General features: G+C 44.2%; 1 protein-coding gene across 6 annotated transcripts in view; it reads left to right on the top strand.

Annotated features, from left to right (window-relative positions):
- PDXDC1 (pyridoxal dependent decarboxylase domain containing 1) overlaps positions 1 to 16137 on the top strand; it is a 56928-nt gene that overhangs the window by 26555 nt on the left and 14236 nt on the right. For all 6 annotated transcript variants that reach the window (XM_047714097.1, XM_047714095.1, XM_047714094.1 and 3 more), the window contains 7 exons: positions 2128 to 2196; positions 3849 to 3927; positions 6218 to 6302; positions 7199 to 7247; positions 7544 to 7645; positions 8465 to 8590; positions 12408 to 12458. In XM_047714097.1, the coding sequence (XP_047570053.1) occupies positions 2128 to 2196; positions 3849 to 3927; positions 6218 to 6302; positions 7199 to 7247; positions 7544 to 7645; positions 8465 to 8590; positions 12408 to 12458 (561 nt within the window). The remainder of the gene's footprint in view (positions 1 to 2127; positions 2197 to 3848; positions 3928 to 6217; positions 6303 to 7198; positions 7248 to 7543; positions 7646 to 8464; positions 8591 to 12407; positions 12459 to 16137) is intronic.

The raw sequence follows: 16137 nt of genomic DNA, 5'->3' as shown, positions 1-16137 counted from the left end.
GCCCAACATGGGGCTTGATCTCACAACCCTGAGATCATGACCCAAGCCGAAACCAAGAGTCAGATACTTAACCAGCTGAGCCACCAGGTGCCCCTTATGTCCTCTTCTGAGTGCGTACAGAAAGAGCAGATTTATAATATCCTTACAAAAACCTGGAACACATTACTTCCTAACTACTACAGGCCAGGTTCTTATGGACCCACAGTTGTCTTGGGTCAGCAAGACAGTTGGGACAATTGGGACAGCAATTCCAGTTGGAATTGGGACATTCCCAATGCTTAGGAACAGCAATCCAATTTTCAAAAGCTGTATGGGGGCACCGGTGTACTGTCATAAGACCATGCAACTCTTAGTCTTGGGGTCATGAGTTCAAGCCCCACACTGGGTGTAGAGCTTACTTGAAAAAAAAAATGTATAAAGGTATTTTGTTAAGTCAGGCAGATGGCAGAATAGTATATATACAGTGGTCATATTCATATTTTTTTTTAAGATTTTATTTTTATTTATTTGTCAGAAAGAGAGAGAGAGAAAGCACACAAGCAGGCAGAGAGGCAGGCAGAGGCGGAGAGAGAGGCAGGCTCCCTGCTGAGCAAGGAGCCCGACTCGGGACTTGATCCCAGGACCCTGGGATCATGACCTGAGCCGAAGGCAGCGGAGCCACTGAGCCACCCAGGTGTCCCCATATTCATGTTTTTTAAAGTGTTTATGTGTGGGGTGCCTGGCTGGCTCAGTCAGTGGAACATGTGACTCTTGATCTCGGGGTCATGAGTGTAAGCCCCACATTGGGCACAGAGCTTGCTTTAAAGAAAGAAAATGTACATGTGCATGTTTTTCATATCAAAAAATATATTTTTTATTTTTTTTCAAGATTTTATTTATTTATTTGACAGACAGAGATCACAAGAGGCAGAGAGGCAGGTAGAGAGAGAGGAGGAAGCAGGCTCCCCACTGAGCAGAGAGCCTCATGCAGGGCTCGATCCCAGGACCCTGAGACCATGACCTGAGCCGAAGGCAGAGGCTTTAACCCACTGAGCCACCCAGGTGCCCCTCAAAAAATATTTTCATAAATACTTAGAAAATATTTAGAAGGTTTTATACTAATTTGTTAACAGTAGTGGCTTGATGGCTTATGGGGTGGGAGGGGATATTCACTTTAAACTTCTATATTTTTTATTGTGTGTTTGACTTGGGCTTCATTTTCATAATTTAAAAAGAAAATCCGCTAAGGGGGAGAAAGTGTGCTCATTAAATTTTTGGTCTCGAAATGGTACTACCAAGTCTTAGTTACACAGGACAATATGCTGCCACTGTTTAAAAATTTCTTAAACTATAAACTCCTCAAGGATTGGGAAGCTAAAAATAAAGAATATAAAATTTATTTGACAATTACTATCTCCATTCATAACACTGACTTCGTTTCTTTTAAGAAATGTACATCTGCTAATCCATATTTATTGCTTTTTTAGGAGTGGGTGGATCCATAAATGAGATCCTGTTCTTTGGATGCCTTTTGCTGGTGTTATTTGTCACTAATGCTTGGAGGAAGGATCCTAAATTATCTCCCAAAATGCTTAGAGCTTGGTTGTTTCTTGGTTTGGATGTGTTTTTATTTTTTGGTATATTCTGGAATATAACAAAGATAGTTACCCATTTAGAACACAAGTTGATAGATATTCATTTTGTTGACACAGAATATTACATTGTCTGTATCTTCTTACAAGAATCTCAGTGCCTGGGTAGCTCAGCTGGTTAAGTGTCTGCCTTCAGCTGAGGTCATGATCCCGGGGTCCTGGGATAGAGGCCCACATCGGGATCCTGGCTTAGCCAGGAGCCTGCTTCTCTCTCTCTCCCTCTCCCCTCCCCTGCTTGTGCTCTCTCACAAGTGTGCACTCTCTCAAATAAATAAAATCTTCAAAAAAAAAAAATTTCTGCTCCTGGAAATTCACCCTTTTTTTAAACTTGACTCTCTAGATGTACTTGAGCATCTGTTCATAATATTAAGAGTTCCTAAGGAGAGATATTGTTTAAAAAGGGTAATTTTGAGTTTCTTAGAGCCACATTCTTTAGGGGGCGTACGTGAATGGTGGCAAAGCTCTTTCTTACGAAATGGTGTGTTTCTTCTTGTAGCTCGGGTTGCCCTTCCCCTGCTTGTGTCGTGTGCCGTGTAACACTATGTTTGGATCCCAGCATCAGATGGTGAGTTCTCTTTTTGGTTTGTAAAATAAGACAGAATTGTTTTTGAAACCTTGTCTTCCTTTCAACTGAATTCTGTTTGCTGGCCTCCAGATAATTATTGGCCTGTTCATTTATCACTTTTATCTTCCCACCGCATAGTACATGCTTCTGGGGTTGAATGTCCATCAAGGTTGGGTGATAGATAGATCAGGAGCACCTGCCTCTTAAGGAATCTTGTCGTTACTGTATCACGTGCTCTAAGTAGTAACCTGGGAGTCCAGTTAAGCACCAGAATTTCTTCTAAAGCTCATCCTTTGAATGGTTATCATTGTTGTTTGGATTTGTAAATGGCAGATTTTAAAAATGAGGTTCTTTATTGTAATGTGGGGTTGGAGTTGGATTCTGCTTTTTTTTCCTTAATTTGTAAAATTTTAAATTTAAATTCAATTAATTAACATAGTGTATTATTAGTTTCAGTGGTGGAGTTCAGTGATTCATCAGTCTTACATAACACCCAGTGCTCATTACATCACATGCCCTCCTTAATGCCCATCACCCAGTTACCGCATCCCCCACTCCACTTCCCCTTTAGCAACCTTCAGTTTGTTTCCTGTGATTAAGAGTCTCTTACGGTTTGTTTCCCTCTCTGATTTCATCTTGGTTTTTTTTTTCCCTCCCGCCCCCTATTCTGCTGATTTTTAGACGTTCAAGTGTTAAGCCTTTCCATACTGAAGCCAGAAACAAAAGGGATAGATTTTAGGGTTCCCTGTTTCTTTTTCCAACGTAGTTTGATCTTCTGGTTTGGATACATCAATGAGTAATATTGGAAATAAATTTTTGGTTATTTTGGGGGATTGAGAGAATATATTCTCATAAGTATTTAAAATTAGGGAAATATTTGTCCTGTATATATGCAGTTTTTTTCCAAGATTTTATTTAGTTATTTATTTGACAGACAGAGATCACAAATAGGCAGAGAGGCAGGCAGAGAGAGAGAGAGGAGGAACAGGCTCCCCGCTGAGCAGAGAGCCCGATGTGTGGCTCGATCCCAGGACCCTGGGATCATGACCTGAGCCAAAGGCAGAGGCTTTAACCTACTGAGCCACCCAGGCACCCCATATATGCAGTTTTTAACTTTGATCTCATTTAAGTGATTTTTTTTTTTAAAGATTTTATTTATTTATTTGACAGAGAGAGATCACAAGTAGACGGAGAGGCAGGCAGAGAGAGAGAGAGAGGGAAGCAGGCTCCCTGCTGAGCAGAGAGCCCGATGCGGGACTCGATCCCAGGACCCCGAGATCATGACCTGAGCCAAAGGCAGCGGCTTAACCCACTGAGCCACCCAGGCGCCCTCATTTAAGTGATTTTTGTACTTAGTCTTCAAGGTAAACTATTTGATTTTTGTCTCTGTGATCAGTGAAAATAGAAAAATGGTCAAGAATAAGAGTTGAGCCTGGGTGGTTCAGTTGGTTAAGCATCTGACTTTTGATCTCAGCTTAGGTCTTGATCTCAGGGTCATAGTGTGGAGCCTACTTTAAAAAAAAAAAAAAGAGATAACTGATTTGCATGATTTATTTTGAGAGTCATCTGCTTCTTTTGAAAGTTAGAATTTCTTATTGTATAGCTTTTTATGCAAGTTGCTTCATGTTTTTATGGTTTGCCTTTTTATCTAGGATGTTGCCTTCCTGGAGAAACTGATTAAAGATGACATAGAACGAGGAAAACTGCCCCTGTTGCTTGTAGCAAATGCTGGTGGGTATTATGAACTGAATCTACCGTTTCAGATATGAGAGAAAGACTAGGTACTTAGCCTTAAAAACAAAAAGTCTAAAGTAATGTTTGTGCGCCACATGGTTAAGGTAGTTTGTATCAGCACCGTGGTGAGAATTACAGTACTACACTGGGCTCCTTTGATTCCCTTTAATTGTGGGTTTGTTTGGGGAGTCAGTTTATTGGGTGTGTGTCTGTTCTCATTTAGGTTGTACTTCTCTCTTTCATGTGCTTCCTTTCTAAATTGAATTTTATTATTTTATTTATTTATCTGACACAGAGAGAGGGAGATCATAAGCAGGCAGAGAGGCAGGCAGAGAGAGAGGGGGAAGCAGGCTCCCCGCTGAGCAGAGAGCCCAAAGCGGGGCAAGACCCTGAAACAGGGACCCAAGCCGAAGGCAGAGGCTTAACCCTCTGAGCCACCCAGGCGCCCCTCTAAATTGAATTTTTAAATGTCATCCTTAAATGTCCACCTTGAACATGGCAGTTCAACCACCCCTTTCTGCTCTGCTCCCCTCATCATATTTAGCATTGTACTTGAAGCTCTAGCCAGTGCGTAAGGCAAGAAAAATAATGATGTGACGCACGTACTAGAAAGAACCAGCTGTCTTTACTTGCAGATGGCATGATTATATAGATAGAAAGTCATAAGGAAACTACAGAAAAGCCATTGACTTTTCTGCAAATTTTCTGCAAATTTCTGAAAATAAGCAAATTGATCAGGGTTGCAGGATTTCTGTATACCAGCAACAAACCATTGAAATTCAATTAAAAATGCCATTCATAATAGCATCAAAAAAATGAAAACTTTATGGATAAATGTAATAAAATATATGCAAGATTTGTACACTGAAAACTATAAATGTTGCTGAGAGAAATTCAAGAATGATACAGCATACGCATCTGTGGAAAGACTCAATATTATGAAGTCTTAATCTGCCCAAATTAATCTGTAGATTCTACAGATCAGTCTCTATCAAAATTTCAGCAGGCTTCAATTTCTTCCAGAAGTTGATAAGCCAATTCTAAAATTTATGTGGAAATACAGAGGATTTGAGGATAGCCAAAATAATTTTGAAAAAGAACAAAATTCAAAGACTCGGGCTATATCTGGCTTTTAGACTTAGTATAAAGCCACAGATAATCAGGACAGTGTGGGATTAATTGAAGACAATAGAGTTTAGAAATAGACTTACATGTACAGGGTCACTTGACATGTTACAAAGATGCCAAGGTATTTCAAAGGAAGAAAGGTAGGTCTTTTCCACCAATGATCTTGGGACAAGGAGATAGGCACATGGGGGAAAAAAAACAAAACTGAACTTTTTGCTTACCTCACTCTGTATACAAAAATCAGTTAGAATTGGTTTATAGACCTAAATTCTGCAAAAGAACCACTTGCAATGGTTGTGTTTGTTGAGGCAGTTGGTGAGGATTTGCAACCTAATAAGGTGGGATTCTGGTAACTGGAAGTTTGGGACAGTCAGGAGAAAGCACTGAGTCCTGTTTTACTCACGTTCTGGGAAGAGGGACCCGCCTATCCAGCCTGCAGTATAAACGGACTTAACAAGGGGACAGGGTAAAGCACTCAGTGTGTTTCAGCTAACTTTAGAGTGCATGTTCTATATTAAAACAAAGAACCTCTCGTATTGAGTTAAAAAAAAAAAAACCCTCAAATTTATTTACATTTATAATAGACACACCTACATAAAAATAACCCAGAAAGTGACAAAAAGGAAGCGTGAAAACGGGTATCTTGGGCACATAGTGACAGAACGAAAGTACGGTAGGCGTGTTAGTGTGAGATAAGGTAGACTCCACACTAATTACAACGCATGTAATCCACTAAGACACAGCAGTTACGAATGCTGAGGAGCATAACTGAAATAGATAAAGGAAAACCTTGGGAAACATTGATAAAATACAAGCATAAATGGACAAACCCACTATCTTAGTGAGAGATTTGAATACCTTTTTCCTGAAAGAACATGAAGTGGATAGGAAAAAAAAAAGCTTTAATAAAGCGGTTTTAAGTAACAGCATTAACAAGCTTGCATCTATAGACACATACAACGGAGACTACGCACACGTCGGAATTTGAATAACCAATTTGTAAAAGTTGATTTTAAGCCAGTTCACATAGCTAATCTCAGTAAAACGGATATAATGTTACTTCCTTCTGAGAGATAATGTATTTCAAAGCTTCTATCATGCTGTAAAGACTCAAAGTACTTGTTCCTTTTAGTATCCTTTTTTGTGTATTTCGTCCTAGGAACTGCGGCAGTAGGACACACAGACAAGATTGGACGTTTGAAAGAACTCTGTGAGCAGTATGGCATATGGCTTCACGTGGAGGGGTGAGTGGAGGGCGAGGTTGGCTCTCTGGTGGGCCTGTGCGCAGTGCTCATCAGGGGCGGGCGTCCAGGCTCTTAACTTTGTTGTTAACGTTTATCTCTAAGGACTCTTTGGGATCGGTAGTAAAGGTAATAAAATAACCAGAGTGGCGTGAGCGAGAAGAGATTTTATTGGCTTACATAACTAGAAAGGTGGTGTTAGGATTATTTTAGGCACAGCATCAGCCAGGGCTCGGCATCTCCCCCCCCCCACCCCCAACCCTCTGCCCCAGTCACTGGGCCTCATTTCCTCTGTGGTGCTTCCTATAGAGACTTTGCGATGTTGGGGCAAAGTAGTTGCAGTGGCCGCAGCTTGCTCTCCAGGTTTTTGTCCTGAGGGTCAGAAGTCTCAGCAAAAGTCTCCTACTGAGTCCTTCGCCGTGGCCAGGGAAGGGTACCACTTCCATCATGTAGGTGATATGCTCGCCCGTGGAGCAGGTGGTGGTGTCTCCACCCAGAGCTGTGGTCTGATGGAGGAGGTGGGGGTGGTTTCCCAGAATGGCTTAGGGGAGGATAATGGGCAGCTACAGGAAACCACCCCCGGCACACCATATGGGCTGGGTTATTTTGTCACTCTGGGAAAGCACTGATGACTGGAAAATAATAGGTTTGAAAGATAAAAAGTAAGACAGCCATTACGTTGCATCAGCAGGTGACATCCCCTGAAACACATTTGATTTAAGTGCATTTTCAAGGTTTTGCTGAAATTTGTATATATGCATTTTCTGGTGATACACTTATAACCCCGCTGAAAGACATTTTAATGTCAGTTTGAAACAGCACAGCCTTTTTTTTTTTTTTTTTTAAAGCATAAACTGAGTGAATAAGCAGCAATAAATAATTTTTTTTTTTTTTCCCAGTGTGAATCTGGCAACCTTGGCTCTAGGTTATGTTTCCTCATCAGTGCTGGTATGTGACTGATTTAATAAATATTGTGTTTTTAAGAAGGATTAAAAATCACTTAATCCCCGAGGCGCCTGTGTAGCTCAGTTGGTTAAGCATCCAACTCTTGATTTTGGCTCCCGTCTTGATCTCAAGGTCATGGGTTCAAGCCTTGTGTTGGGCTCTGTGCTGGGCATGGAGCCTACTTAAAGACAACAGCAACAATCCCTGATGGCTTTTCATGTTTTTTAATGATTGGAGGAAGGTGTTGGGTTTAATGGATTCTGAGAGTCTGTAGCAAAAAGTTGTTTTCTCTTTGGTAGGCTGCAACCAAATGTGATAGCATGACATTGACTCCAGGTCCGTGGCTGGGTTTGCCGGCTGTCCCTGCGGTCACCCTTTATAAACACGACGATCCAGCCTTGGTAAGCTCGCTCTCACTGAGAGGGACTGGGGAGTGGCTAATAATCACTCTGGAGTCTGGGAGCAAAACATGGAAAAAGTGAAAAATTTCCTTAATGCCAGTTCTGTGACTTTTTTTTTTTTAATCAAAAAAATATTTCTAACATAAATGAAACAGTACTGTGTATGTTTTTTTAATTTATTCTCATAGGCCCCCATGTGTATGAAGAACGTTTTATGACATTTTATGACTGTGTAATATTCTCTTACTTACCTCGATTTAATCATTCTCCATTTGTCAACTTTGAGGATGTTTTCAAATTTTTGTTACTAAAATAATGAGCATCTTTCTGTACTTCAAATTATTTCCTTAGAAAAGGTTCCCAGAAGTGACCTATTAAAAGTCATTAAAGCTCTCAATCTCCATTATCTAGAAGATTGTAGTGTATTTTTCCTAAGAAGTGGTTCTTAATAGTCGATCTCTCAGTGACAGACTGCTATGCAAAATAAGCTTTGAGTGATTCTTACTAAAGCAGTTAATGTCTTGTTGAGTTGATAATGGTCCCCTGTTTGAAGACACTCAGAACAGCTTTGGCTCTGGGACGGGACCCATCTGGATTCTCATCCTGGCTTTGCTACATCTGAGCTGTGAACCCTTGAAAGCAAGTTCTCTGACTTGGGTTGTCTAGATTACTCCCCTCCTGGAGCCTTTAGGTGATCAGACAAATAAGTCCAGCCAAGTGCCTGCTGTAGCATCTGACACACACTAAGTGCAAAGGAAAATGGTGACTAATCTGTGTCTTCATTGGCTTTGATCACTAAAACCATATTGGCTTCTTTAGACTTTAGTTGCCGGTCTTACATCAAACAAGCCAGCGGACAAACTCCGTGCCCTGCCGCTGTGGTTGTCTTTACAGTACTTGGGGCTTGATGGGATTGTGGAGAGGATTAAGCACGCCTGCCAGCTGGTGAGTAGAAACCTCAAGTTTGAATGAGCCACCAATACTGTGGCAAAAGCAGTGACAGAAAACTGCCCCATTGCCTCACCCGCCGTCCATGACCTTGTTGCCTGGATTTGGCTTCTCCTAAGTGACCGGAGAGCATGCGTACATTTCCTGTGCAAAGTTCTGGGAGGGACTGCAGGGGTGTCCCAGTGGTTGCGTCTATAGACATGAGTTCAGAGAAATGCTCATGTGAACACAGGATGAGAGGAGGAGTCACAAGATGAGAGCCAAGGATTGGAGAAGGAAGCAAAAGGGGGTGGTGGGGGAGGGTGGTAAATGAGGTCCCTGACTGGCTGTTTCTTGAGCGGGGAGGAAATATGGCTGCTAGGGGTTGATGATAGATGGGCTGTGTTGTTGTTGGTTTTTTTTTTTTTAAGATTTTATTTATTTGACAGAGATCACAAGTAGGCAGAGAGAGGGGGAAGCGGGCTTCCCGCTGAGCAGAGAGCCCGATGCGGGGCTCCATCCCAGGACCCTGGGATCATGAGCTGAGCCGAAGGCAGAGGCTTTAACCCACTGAGCCACCCAGGCGCCCCTGGGCTGCATATTTTTAATACCAGCTGGTTTGGGCTCCCAAATGGCAAGGCTCTAGGGACAGTTCTGTAATTTTCCTTCCTTCCGTGTGAGGTGTTCTCATTGTGAAGGTGTAATTACGCTCTAGTTTAGATAGCAAAGAAAGTCATGTTTGTGCCGTTTGAGAGCTGAGTCTGGAAGCTTGACGTCGCCTGTTTGCTTACCTGGTAGACGGGTTATATAATAAGAGATTGTAGGACTGAATGAGCTCAGACTGTGAGGCTCTTAGAGTAGTGCTTGATCCCGTGCAGACGGATTTAAAAATAAATCTTTGTTTTAAATGCGTTCTGTGGAATCGATATTTCCTCACGTGTCATTTTTATGTTTAGGGGAAACTAGTGTCTTCGCGTCCCTATAGCAGCTGTCTTTGGGTTTGTCATGTCAGGATCGTTCATTCTAACACTCATTTCTAATGCAGCAGAAACACTGTAAATGAAGTAGTTTGATTTTTACACGAGATGATTTTGAGGTTTCTGTTCATTAGGTTTACAGGAACACATTTTGGAAAAAATGTGGTCACTGGACTCTGGGCTCATGTCTTGAGGTTTGGTTGTTCAGAAGGGAGAGGCCTTTATTGCCGTGGTAACGCGGGGACTGCAGGGAAGGTCTGGGCGTCAGGGGAGGGCTCCTCAACTCCCTCAGGCTTGCAGAGCACAGGAAAATAATGAGAAGTCCGCTCCCAAGCCCTTGAGGTCACTGCGGCTCTGTCTTCCTGCATGCAAGCGTCGTAGCTGGTCCCAGGACCGCCGAGCGCCTCTGATGGCCTGTCGCTGACTCCCAGCTGCTCCGAGTGCGCGTGAGACTGCGGGGACACGTAGCACATGTGGTTATCGGTACGGTCATGCCTCTCCGGGTATCCTCCTCCTCCGCTTCCTCCCGTCATCATCGTCATCACCGTCCTCATCCTCCTCCTGGAAAGCAGCTACAGAGCGTTTACTCTGCACACAGTAGTGCGCGTGCGTGGTCTCATTCGAACGTTCCTAGACACGAAGGCCACAGGTAATGGCGTACTGGGTAGTTTTCGTGAGGGGTTTTCCAGTGTCTGATGCTCAGTAAATAACTGCGGAATGAATGAGCCCAACGCTATGAAGTAGCTGCTCGTTGATCCCACATCAATAATGAGACCTGGGACGGAGCTAGCAGTGCAATGAGGAGGGGGTCATCGCACAGGCAACGCACATGGTGTTCTAGAGGCTGTTTCCAGGCTCCTGCCGAACAACCCTGTCAGATAGCTACCCTCCTGGTTTTCTCATCGACGGACCCAAAGCACAGAGAGGCTGAACAAGGTGTCCAAGGTCATAGCTAGTAAGTGGCAGATGGACTTGGGCCTTGTCCTGTAGGTGAGATTTTTAACTCAGGTGTGCGTATTGTAGACCCATTCTCTGAACAGCATTTCCTCGCTTACCTTGGCTCTTCTTCCCCAGTGTCCTGTTCTGTGTCTTGTGTGCCTTTGCACTCAGTAGCTTTGTGGGGGGGTTTTAAGCTCTAACTGGCATGTAACGTTTTATCAGTCTCCGGAGGACAGCCTAATGAACAGCATAACGAACCGGTGTTTGTGTATACTGGAAAGTAATCGCCACGGTTACAAGTCCAGTTAACACGTGTCACTATTCATTGTTACAGAATTATCTTCTGTTGTGATGAGGACTTTCAAAATTTGCTCTCAGCGATTTGCAGATAAGCAGTATAGTTCAGAACCGTCGTTACCATGCTGAACATGACATCCCTGTGACTGACTTATTTTACAACTGGAAATTTGTATCTTTGAACCACCTTTACCTATCTTTCCCAGCTCCCATCCCCTGCCTCTGCGGCCACCAGCCTGTTCTCTGTATTTATGAGCTTGTGGGATTTTTGTTTTCTTTTAGATGCCCGCAGACGTGATATCATACAGTATTTGTCTTTCTTGTCTCACTTACTTCACTTAGCATATTGTCCTGAAGGTCCCTTCAGGTTGTCGCAAATGGCAAGATTTCATTCTTTTTTATGGTGAATAAAACTTCGTTGTGTGTGTATGTTCTGCACTACCTCTTCTTTTATTCACGCATGCATGGATGGACACTCAGGTTGTTTCTTTATCTTGGCTGTTGTAAACAATGCTGCAGTGAACACGGGGGTGTAGTTTTCTTTTCAAATTGGAGGTTTTTGCTTTGTCTGGATAAATATCCAGAAGTGGAATTGCTGAATCATACGGTGGTTCTGTTTTTAAATCTTTGAGGAACCCCCGTACGGTTTTCCATAGGGGCTGTGCCAGTTTCCGCTCCACCAGTAGTGCTCCAGGATTTGCCATTTTCTCCACATTCTTGCCCACCTTTGTTGTATCTTTTCTCTTCGATACTGGCCATTCTGACAGACGCGGGGTGACATCTCATTGTGGTTTTGACTTGCATTTCCCTGATGAGGGGTGATACTGAGCATCTGTTCGTGTACCTGTTGGCCATCTGGATGTCTTCTTCGGAAAAATCTCTATTCAGATCTTCCCATTGTTTAATCAGATTTTGTTTTTTTTTCCCTGTGAGTTGTAGGACATTATTTTGGACATTAACTCCTTATTAAATAATTTATTTGCAAGTGTCTTCTCCCATTCAGTAGGCTGACTTTTCATTTTGGTGTTGGTTTCCTTTGCTGCACAGAAGCTTTTCAGTTCGATAAAGTTGTTCATTTTTGAACTTGTTGCCATGTATTGAGTAGGTTTTGAAAGAATGAATGACTTATGTTGCTAATATGACAAATTCACTTGTGTCTTATAGAAAAAGCTTTTCTAGAAGCACTACATGTAACTTTCAACTGAAACATGGGGGAACGTTTGCAGTTGTTGAAAAGCAAGAATCGGCAGCCTAACTCAGGAGCCATTAACTGACAGATTTGCTGGCCTTCAAAGACCCTCCTGAAAACCAGTTCTTAATATGTTATGCTTGGGGAGCCTGGGTAGCTCAGTGGGTTAAGCCTCTGCCTTCGGCTTAGGTCGTGATCTCAGGGTCCTGGGATCGAGCCCTGTATCGGACTCTCTGCTCAGCGGGGAGCCTGCTTCCTCTTCTCTCTCTGGGTGCCTCTCTGCCTGCTTGTGATCTTTCTCTCTGTATCGAGTAAATAAGTAAAATCTTTAAAAAAAAAAAAAAAGTTTATCTACTGAAATTATAAGTAATTATTAAATACATATAATGTAATGAAATTATAGTGATTATTAGCTGTTTTTTGTCTTTTGCAGAGTCAGCGGTTACAAGAAAGTTTGAAGAAAGTGAACCACATCAAAATCTTGGTACGGTATATAATTTGATCTGTTTTTGAAGTGAATAGTTCAGGTTCAAGTTAGAATGATCATTGTGACAATTCTAATAAAACTGCATTCTCTGGAAGAGAATCATGATGACTTTAAGTCTGTAGAAAGCTTAAACCTTAGAGATTTTTACCATTTGCTAAACCCCTTTGGTCCTTTTCATATAATCATTTATAGTCTTATTCTGTTAAAATTTAGAAATGCACAAAGAACTCACAAACATGATTGACTTCACTGCCAGCGATTTTAAAACACCCATCTTCCTGATATGAAAAGTCATTTTGTCTCTCACAGTATTTTGACGACATTTTCAGAAACCTTCTGACGCCAGAGTTTTCATTTGCACCGAGTGGGGAGTAAGGAAGAGATAAGCACGTGACCTTGCTCTTGTCTTCCCCTGGTATCTCCCTACGAGATGCCAGACTTTATCAGAGAATGCTGTCTCGGGGTAGTTACCAGACCAGGAGGTGAGGATTTAGCAGAGCTAATAACCAAGTATCAGTTCAGGCTTGAATGTTGGCATGTTTTGCTTCACTGCATTTTCGAATTCCAGAAGATGTAAGTCAGATTCTAATTTAAAACAGGGTCACTGGCTGCTGCAGGACACGGTTAAGTGTAAAACTAATACTTGAGTTAGTTTGGGGTCAAGTTAATACAGTAGATTATCATTTAGTACACGATTTCCGTTACGTGCCGGATGGGGGCTGCTCCGCGTTTGCTTCAGAGTAAGAGCTTGGAGCTCAGTTGACCTGAGATGACCCAAGTTCTAGCTTGGAAGAGGACAGTGGCCCATTGGAGAAGCAGAGAGATGCACGTAAATCAGGAGACTTGGGTTCTAATTTCAGCAGTAGTGCTGAGGCCCTGTGACACTGACTCACTCTCTTAACTGCCTAAGCCCGTGAGCTCAGTTGTCAGTGAAGGTATGTTGGTTGGACTCCTTTAGTAAACAGAAAAGCCTAGACTATGGACTAGCAGGAGCAAGATGGCAGGAGTCACGGCAGTGCTGGGCCAGTGGACTTTCTTTCCCTCCCTTGCTGAGCCCACTTGGGCTCCTCATGTCCCTTCTCCCTCCTCCTCCTCCTCCTCCAGGCTGGGAGATTGTGCTGGTGCTGGTGCTGGTTAATCACCAGTGGGTTTGGGGCATCTGTATAAGGCCCGGGAACCCTGCCCCAGCCCTCCTTCCAGTGGATGCTTTTCTCCAGAGACGTACAGCTGCTGGCCAGCCCCGTGCAGCACTGCAGCTGCAGTAACCGTCCTCCTCCCAGCTGCTGGGAGTGAGATGCGTGCTGTGCGCTGTGTCCGGCGCTGAGCCTGGGCGTTCGTTCAGTTACCCCTCACTGTAGTCTCTCCATTCTAGCTGGAAACACTGTCCCTTTCCCTTCTTTTCATTTCATTTCACTCGTTTCTTACCTTTCAGATCTGAGTTCAAATACCATGTCTTCAGGGGCGCCTAGGTGGCTCAGTTGGTTGAGCATCCAACTTCTGATTTCCGCTCGGGTCATGATCTCTGGATCCTAGGACTGAACCCCTAGTCGGGCTCTACATTCAGCTGGGAGTCTGCTCAAGGATTCTCTGTCTCCCTCCTTCTGCCCTGTTCGTGCTCTCTCCTCCTATCCGCCCCTCTCAAATAAATAAGTAAATCTTAAAAAAAAAAAAAACACCAAATGTCATGTCTTCAGAGAGGCCCTGCTTGACTGTCCTGTGTAAACCAGCCCTGCCACCGTCCATCACTCTGTCCCCTGGGTGTGTCCTTCATTGCAGTTCTTATTACCTGAGACATTTCTGTGTTCCTTGTTTGTTTTGCTTTGTAAAGGCAGCGACTTTTGTCTTTTGGCTTTTTCATACTGTGCCAAGTTTAGGATTTGGCCGGGAGTAGGTATTAAGCATGAATAATAAATTCACTCTGTGAGTTGGTCACAATGGCTGTCCCCTCTTTCCTGGTGAGGAAGCAGGCACAGAGCAGTTCAGTGACTTGCTCAGGCCACACAGCTAGGACATGGTGGAGCTCGGATTCACGCCACAAGGCCTGTGTTCTTAACCAGGGGGCTGTTCTGTTCCCAGTCAGTTTTCAGGAGAACTTACTGTTTGTCCTGCTTCGGTGACCGGTTACGAAGAGCAGATCAGATAACATGAGACAAAGCGGGATGAAGAATGTAAGGCCTCTTGAACTATCAGTCATCACTGGATGGTTTTGCTTTGGGTCTTTGGGTGGCGCTGCCATAGAATCCCAGGCATTGAGTCCTCACCGGGCGTCCCTGTGGCGGAGTGACGCCACTTCTCTCTTCACTGTGGCTGCCTGTCCCAAGTCCCATCATAGTAGATGGCTGACCCAGGACTTGCACCCAGTGTGTCGAAGACGAGCCGTGTCTCCAGCACCGTAGCTCCTTCTCCAAGGCCCTGCCGGCCTCCTCCCCCGGTCAGATGGCTGACCCTTCAGGAGCCGCCCGGTCCCGCAGCACAGCCGCGCTTCCCCCGCCGCCCGGATACCTGGGGCCGCTGCCCGTTCCTCGGGGCGGAGCCCGTCTTCTCAGCAGCGGCGTTGTGGCCACTGTCTGACCAGCTCTGCTGGGTGCGTGGGCTGTGCTCTAAGCTCAGCATTTAGGGGGAAGCTAATGTTTCCCCCTTACTCCTGAAACCTCACAGGGCCCCTGTGTACAGCTGACATTCCTGCTGGCTGTTAAGATCGTCTCCATCCTTGGGTTCTGCTACTTTGACCGTGGTGGGTCTAAATGAGGATTTTCTAGAACTCCTGCTTGGGACTTGCACTTATTAAACGTGAGGGTTCCTTTTTTCCCTAATCGATTCTATCAGGTTTGTTTTTTCAACTGTGACCTCTTTCTCCAGTCTTACCTCTGGACCTTGAGTCGGCAGCATACTGAACCTTGTCGCTCCGTGTTGGTCCGTCCCTCTGACACGTCCCATCGCTGCCTCTTTGCTGCTGCCTCGTGAGTTTCTCCAGGCCTTTCTTTGCTCCTGAGTGGCCTCTCATCTGCGTCAGCCATTCACTTTGTGTTTCGGTGACTTTTTCTTCCTTCCAACATGTTCTTTTAGTTCTTGCTCAAGTTGATGCCTCGATTTTGGTCTTTTTTAATTGCTCCCGGTCTCCGTTTCTCTGTAAGCATGGGGGTTACCGTCTATTTCTGATTGTTGCTTAATCTTGGGTCACCCCTGGATCGTGTTTGCTGACTTCTGCTCCGTGTGTGTGTGTGGTAACTTGTCATTGTCAGCTAGATATTTTTGCGTGTGTGACTGGTCCAGGTCCGTGTCCTGCCAGGTCCACAGTTTCAGGACTCTTGTACCACATAGGACATCAAGCCGGTGCGATGTGCACCTGATGCTTCGGTCTCTCGTGAGAGAATTTTCTCTCCCTTTGCAGACAGAGCCTCAGGCAGCGGGAAGCTCTCTTGCTGACCAGCGGGTAGAGTTTTTCCTCTCAGGACCGTCCTTCGAGGTCCTTTAGCGCCATCCGCACATGGGCCTGAAGACACTAGACGTGAAAGCTGGCTTCCTGTATCTCCTCTCCTTCCTCCAGCCCTGGCTCGGCCGACAATATTCTTTGCTTTCTCTTCTTCCTGGGTTCACTGTTCTTGTGAGCCTAACCGTGGTTTAAAGGGTTTTTTGGGTTATCAGGATATTGAATCCAGCATTTCAGTCTGCCATG

Source organism: Lutra lutra, chromosome 18 (genome assembly GCF_902655055.1).
Source record: "Lutra lutra chromosome 18, mLutLut1.2, whole genome shotgun sequence".
Classification (NCBI taxonomy): domain Eukaryota; kingdom Metazoa; phylum Chordata; class Mammalia; order Carnivora; family Mustelidae; genus Lutra; species Lutra lutra.
This window is presented reverse-complemented; position numbering and strand designations above follow the sequence as displayed.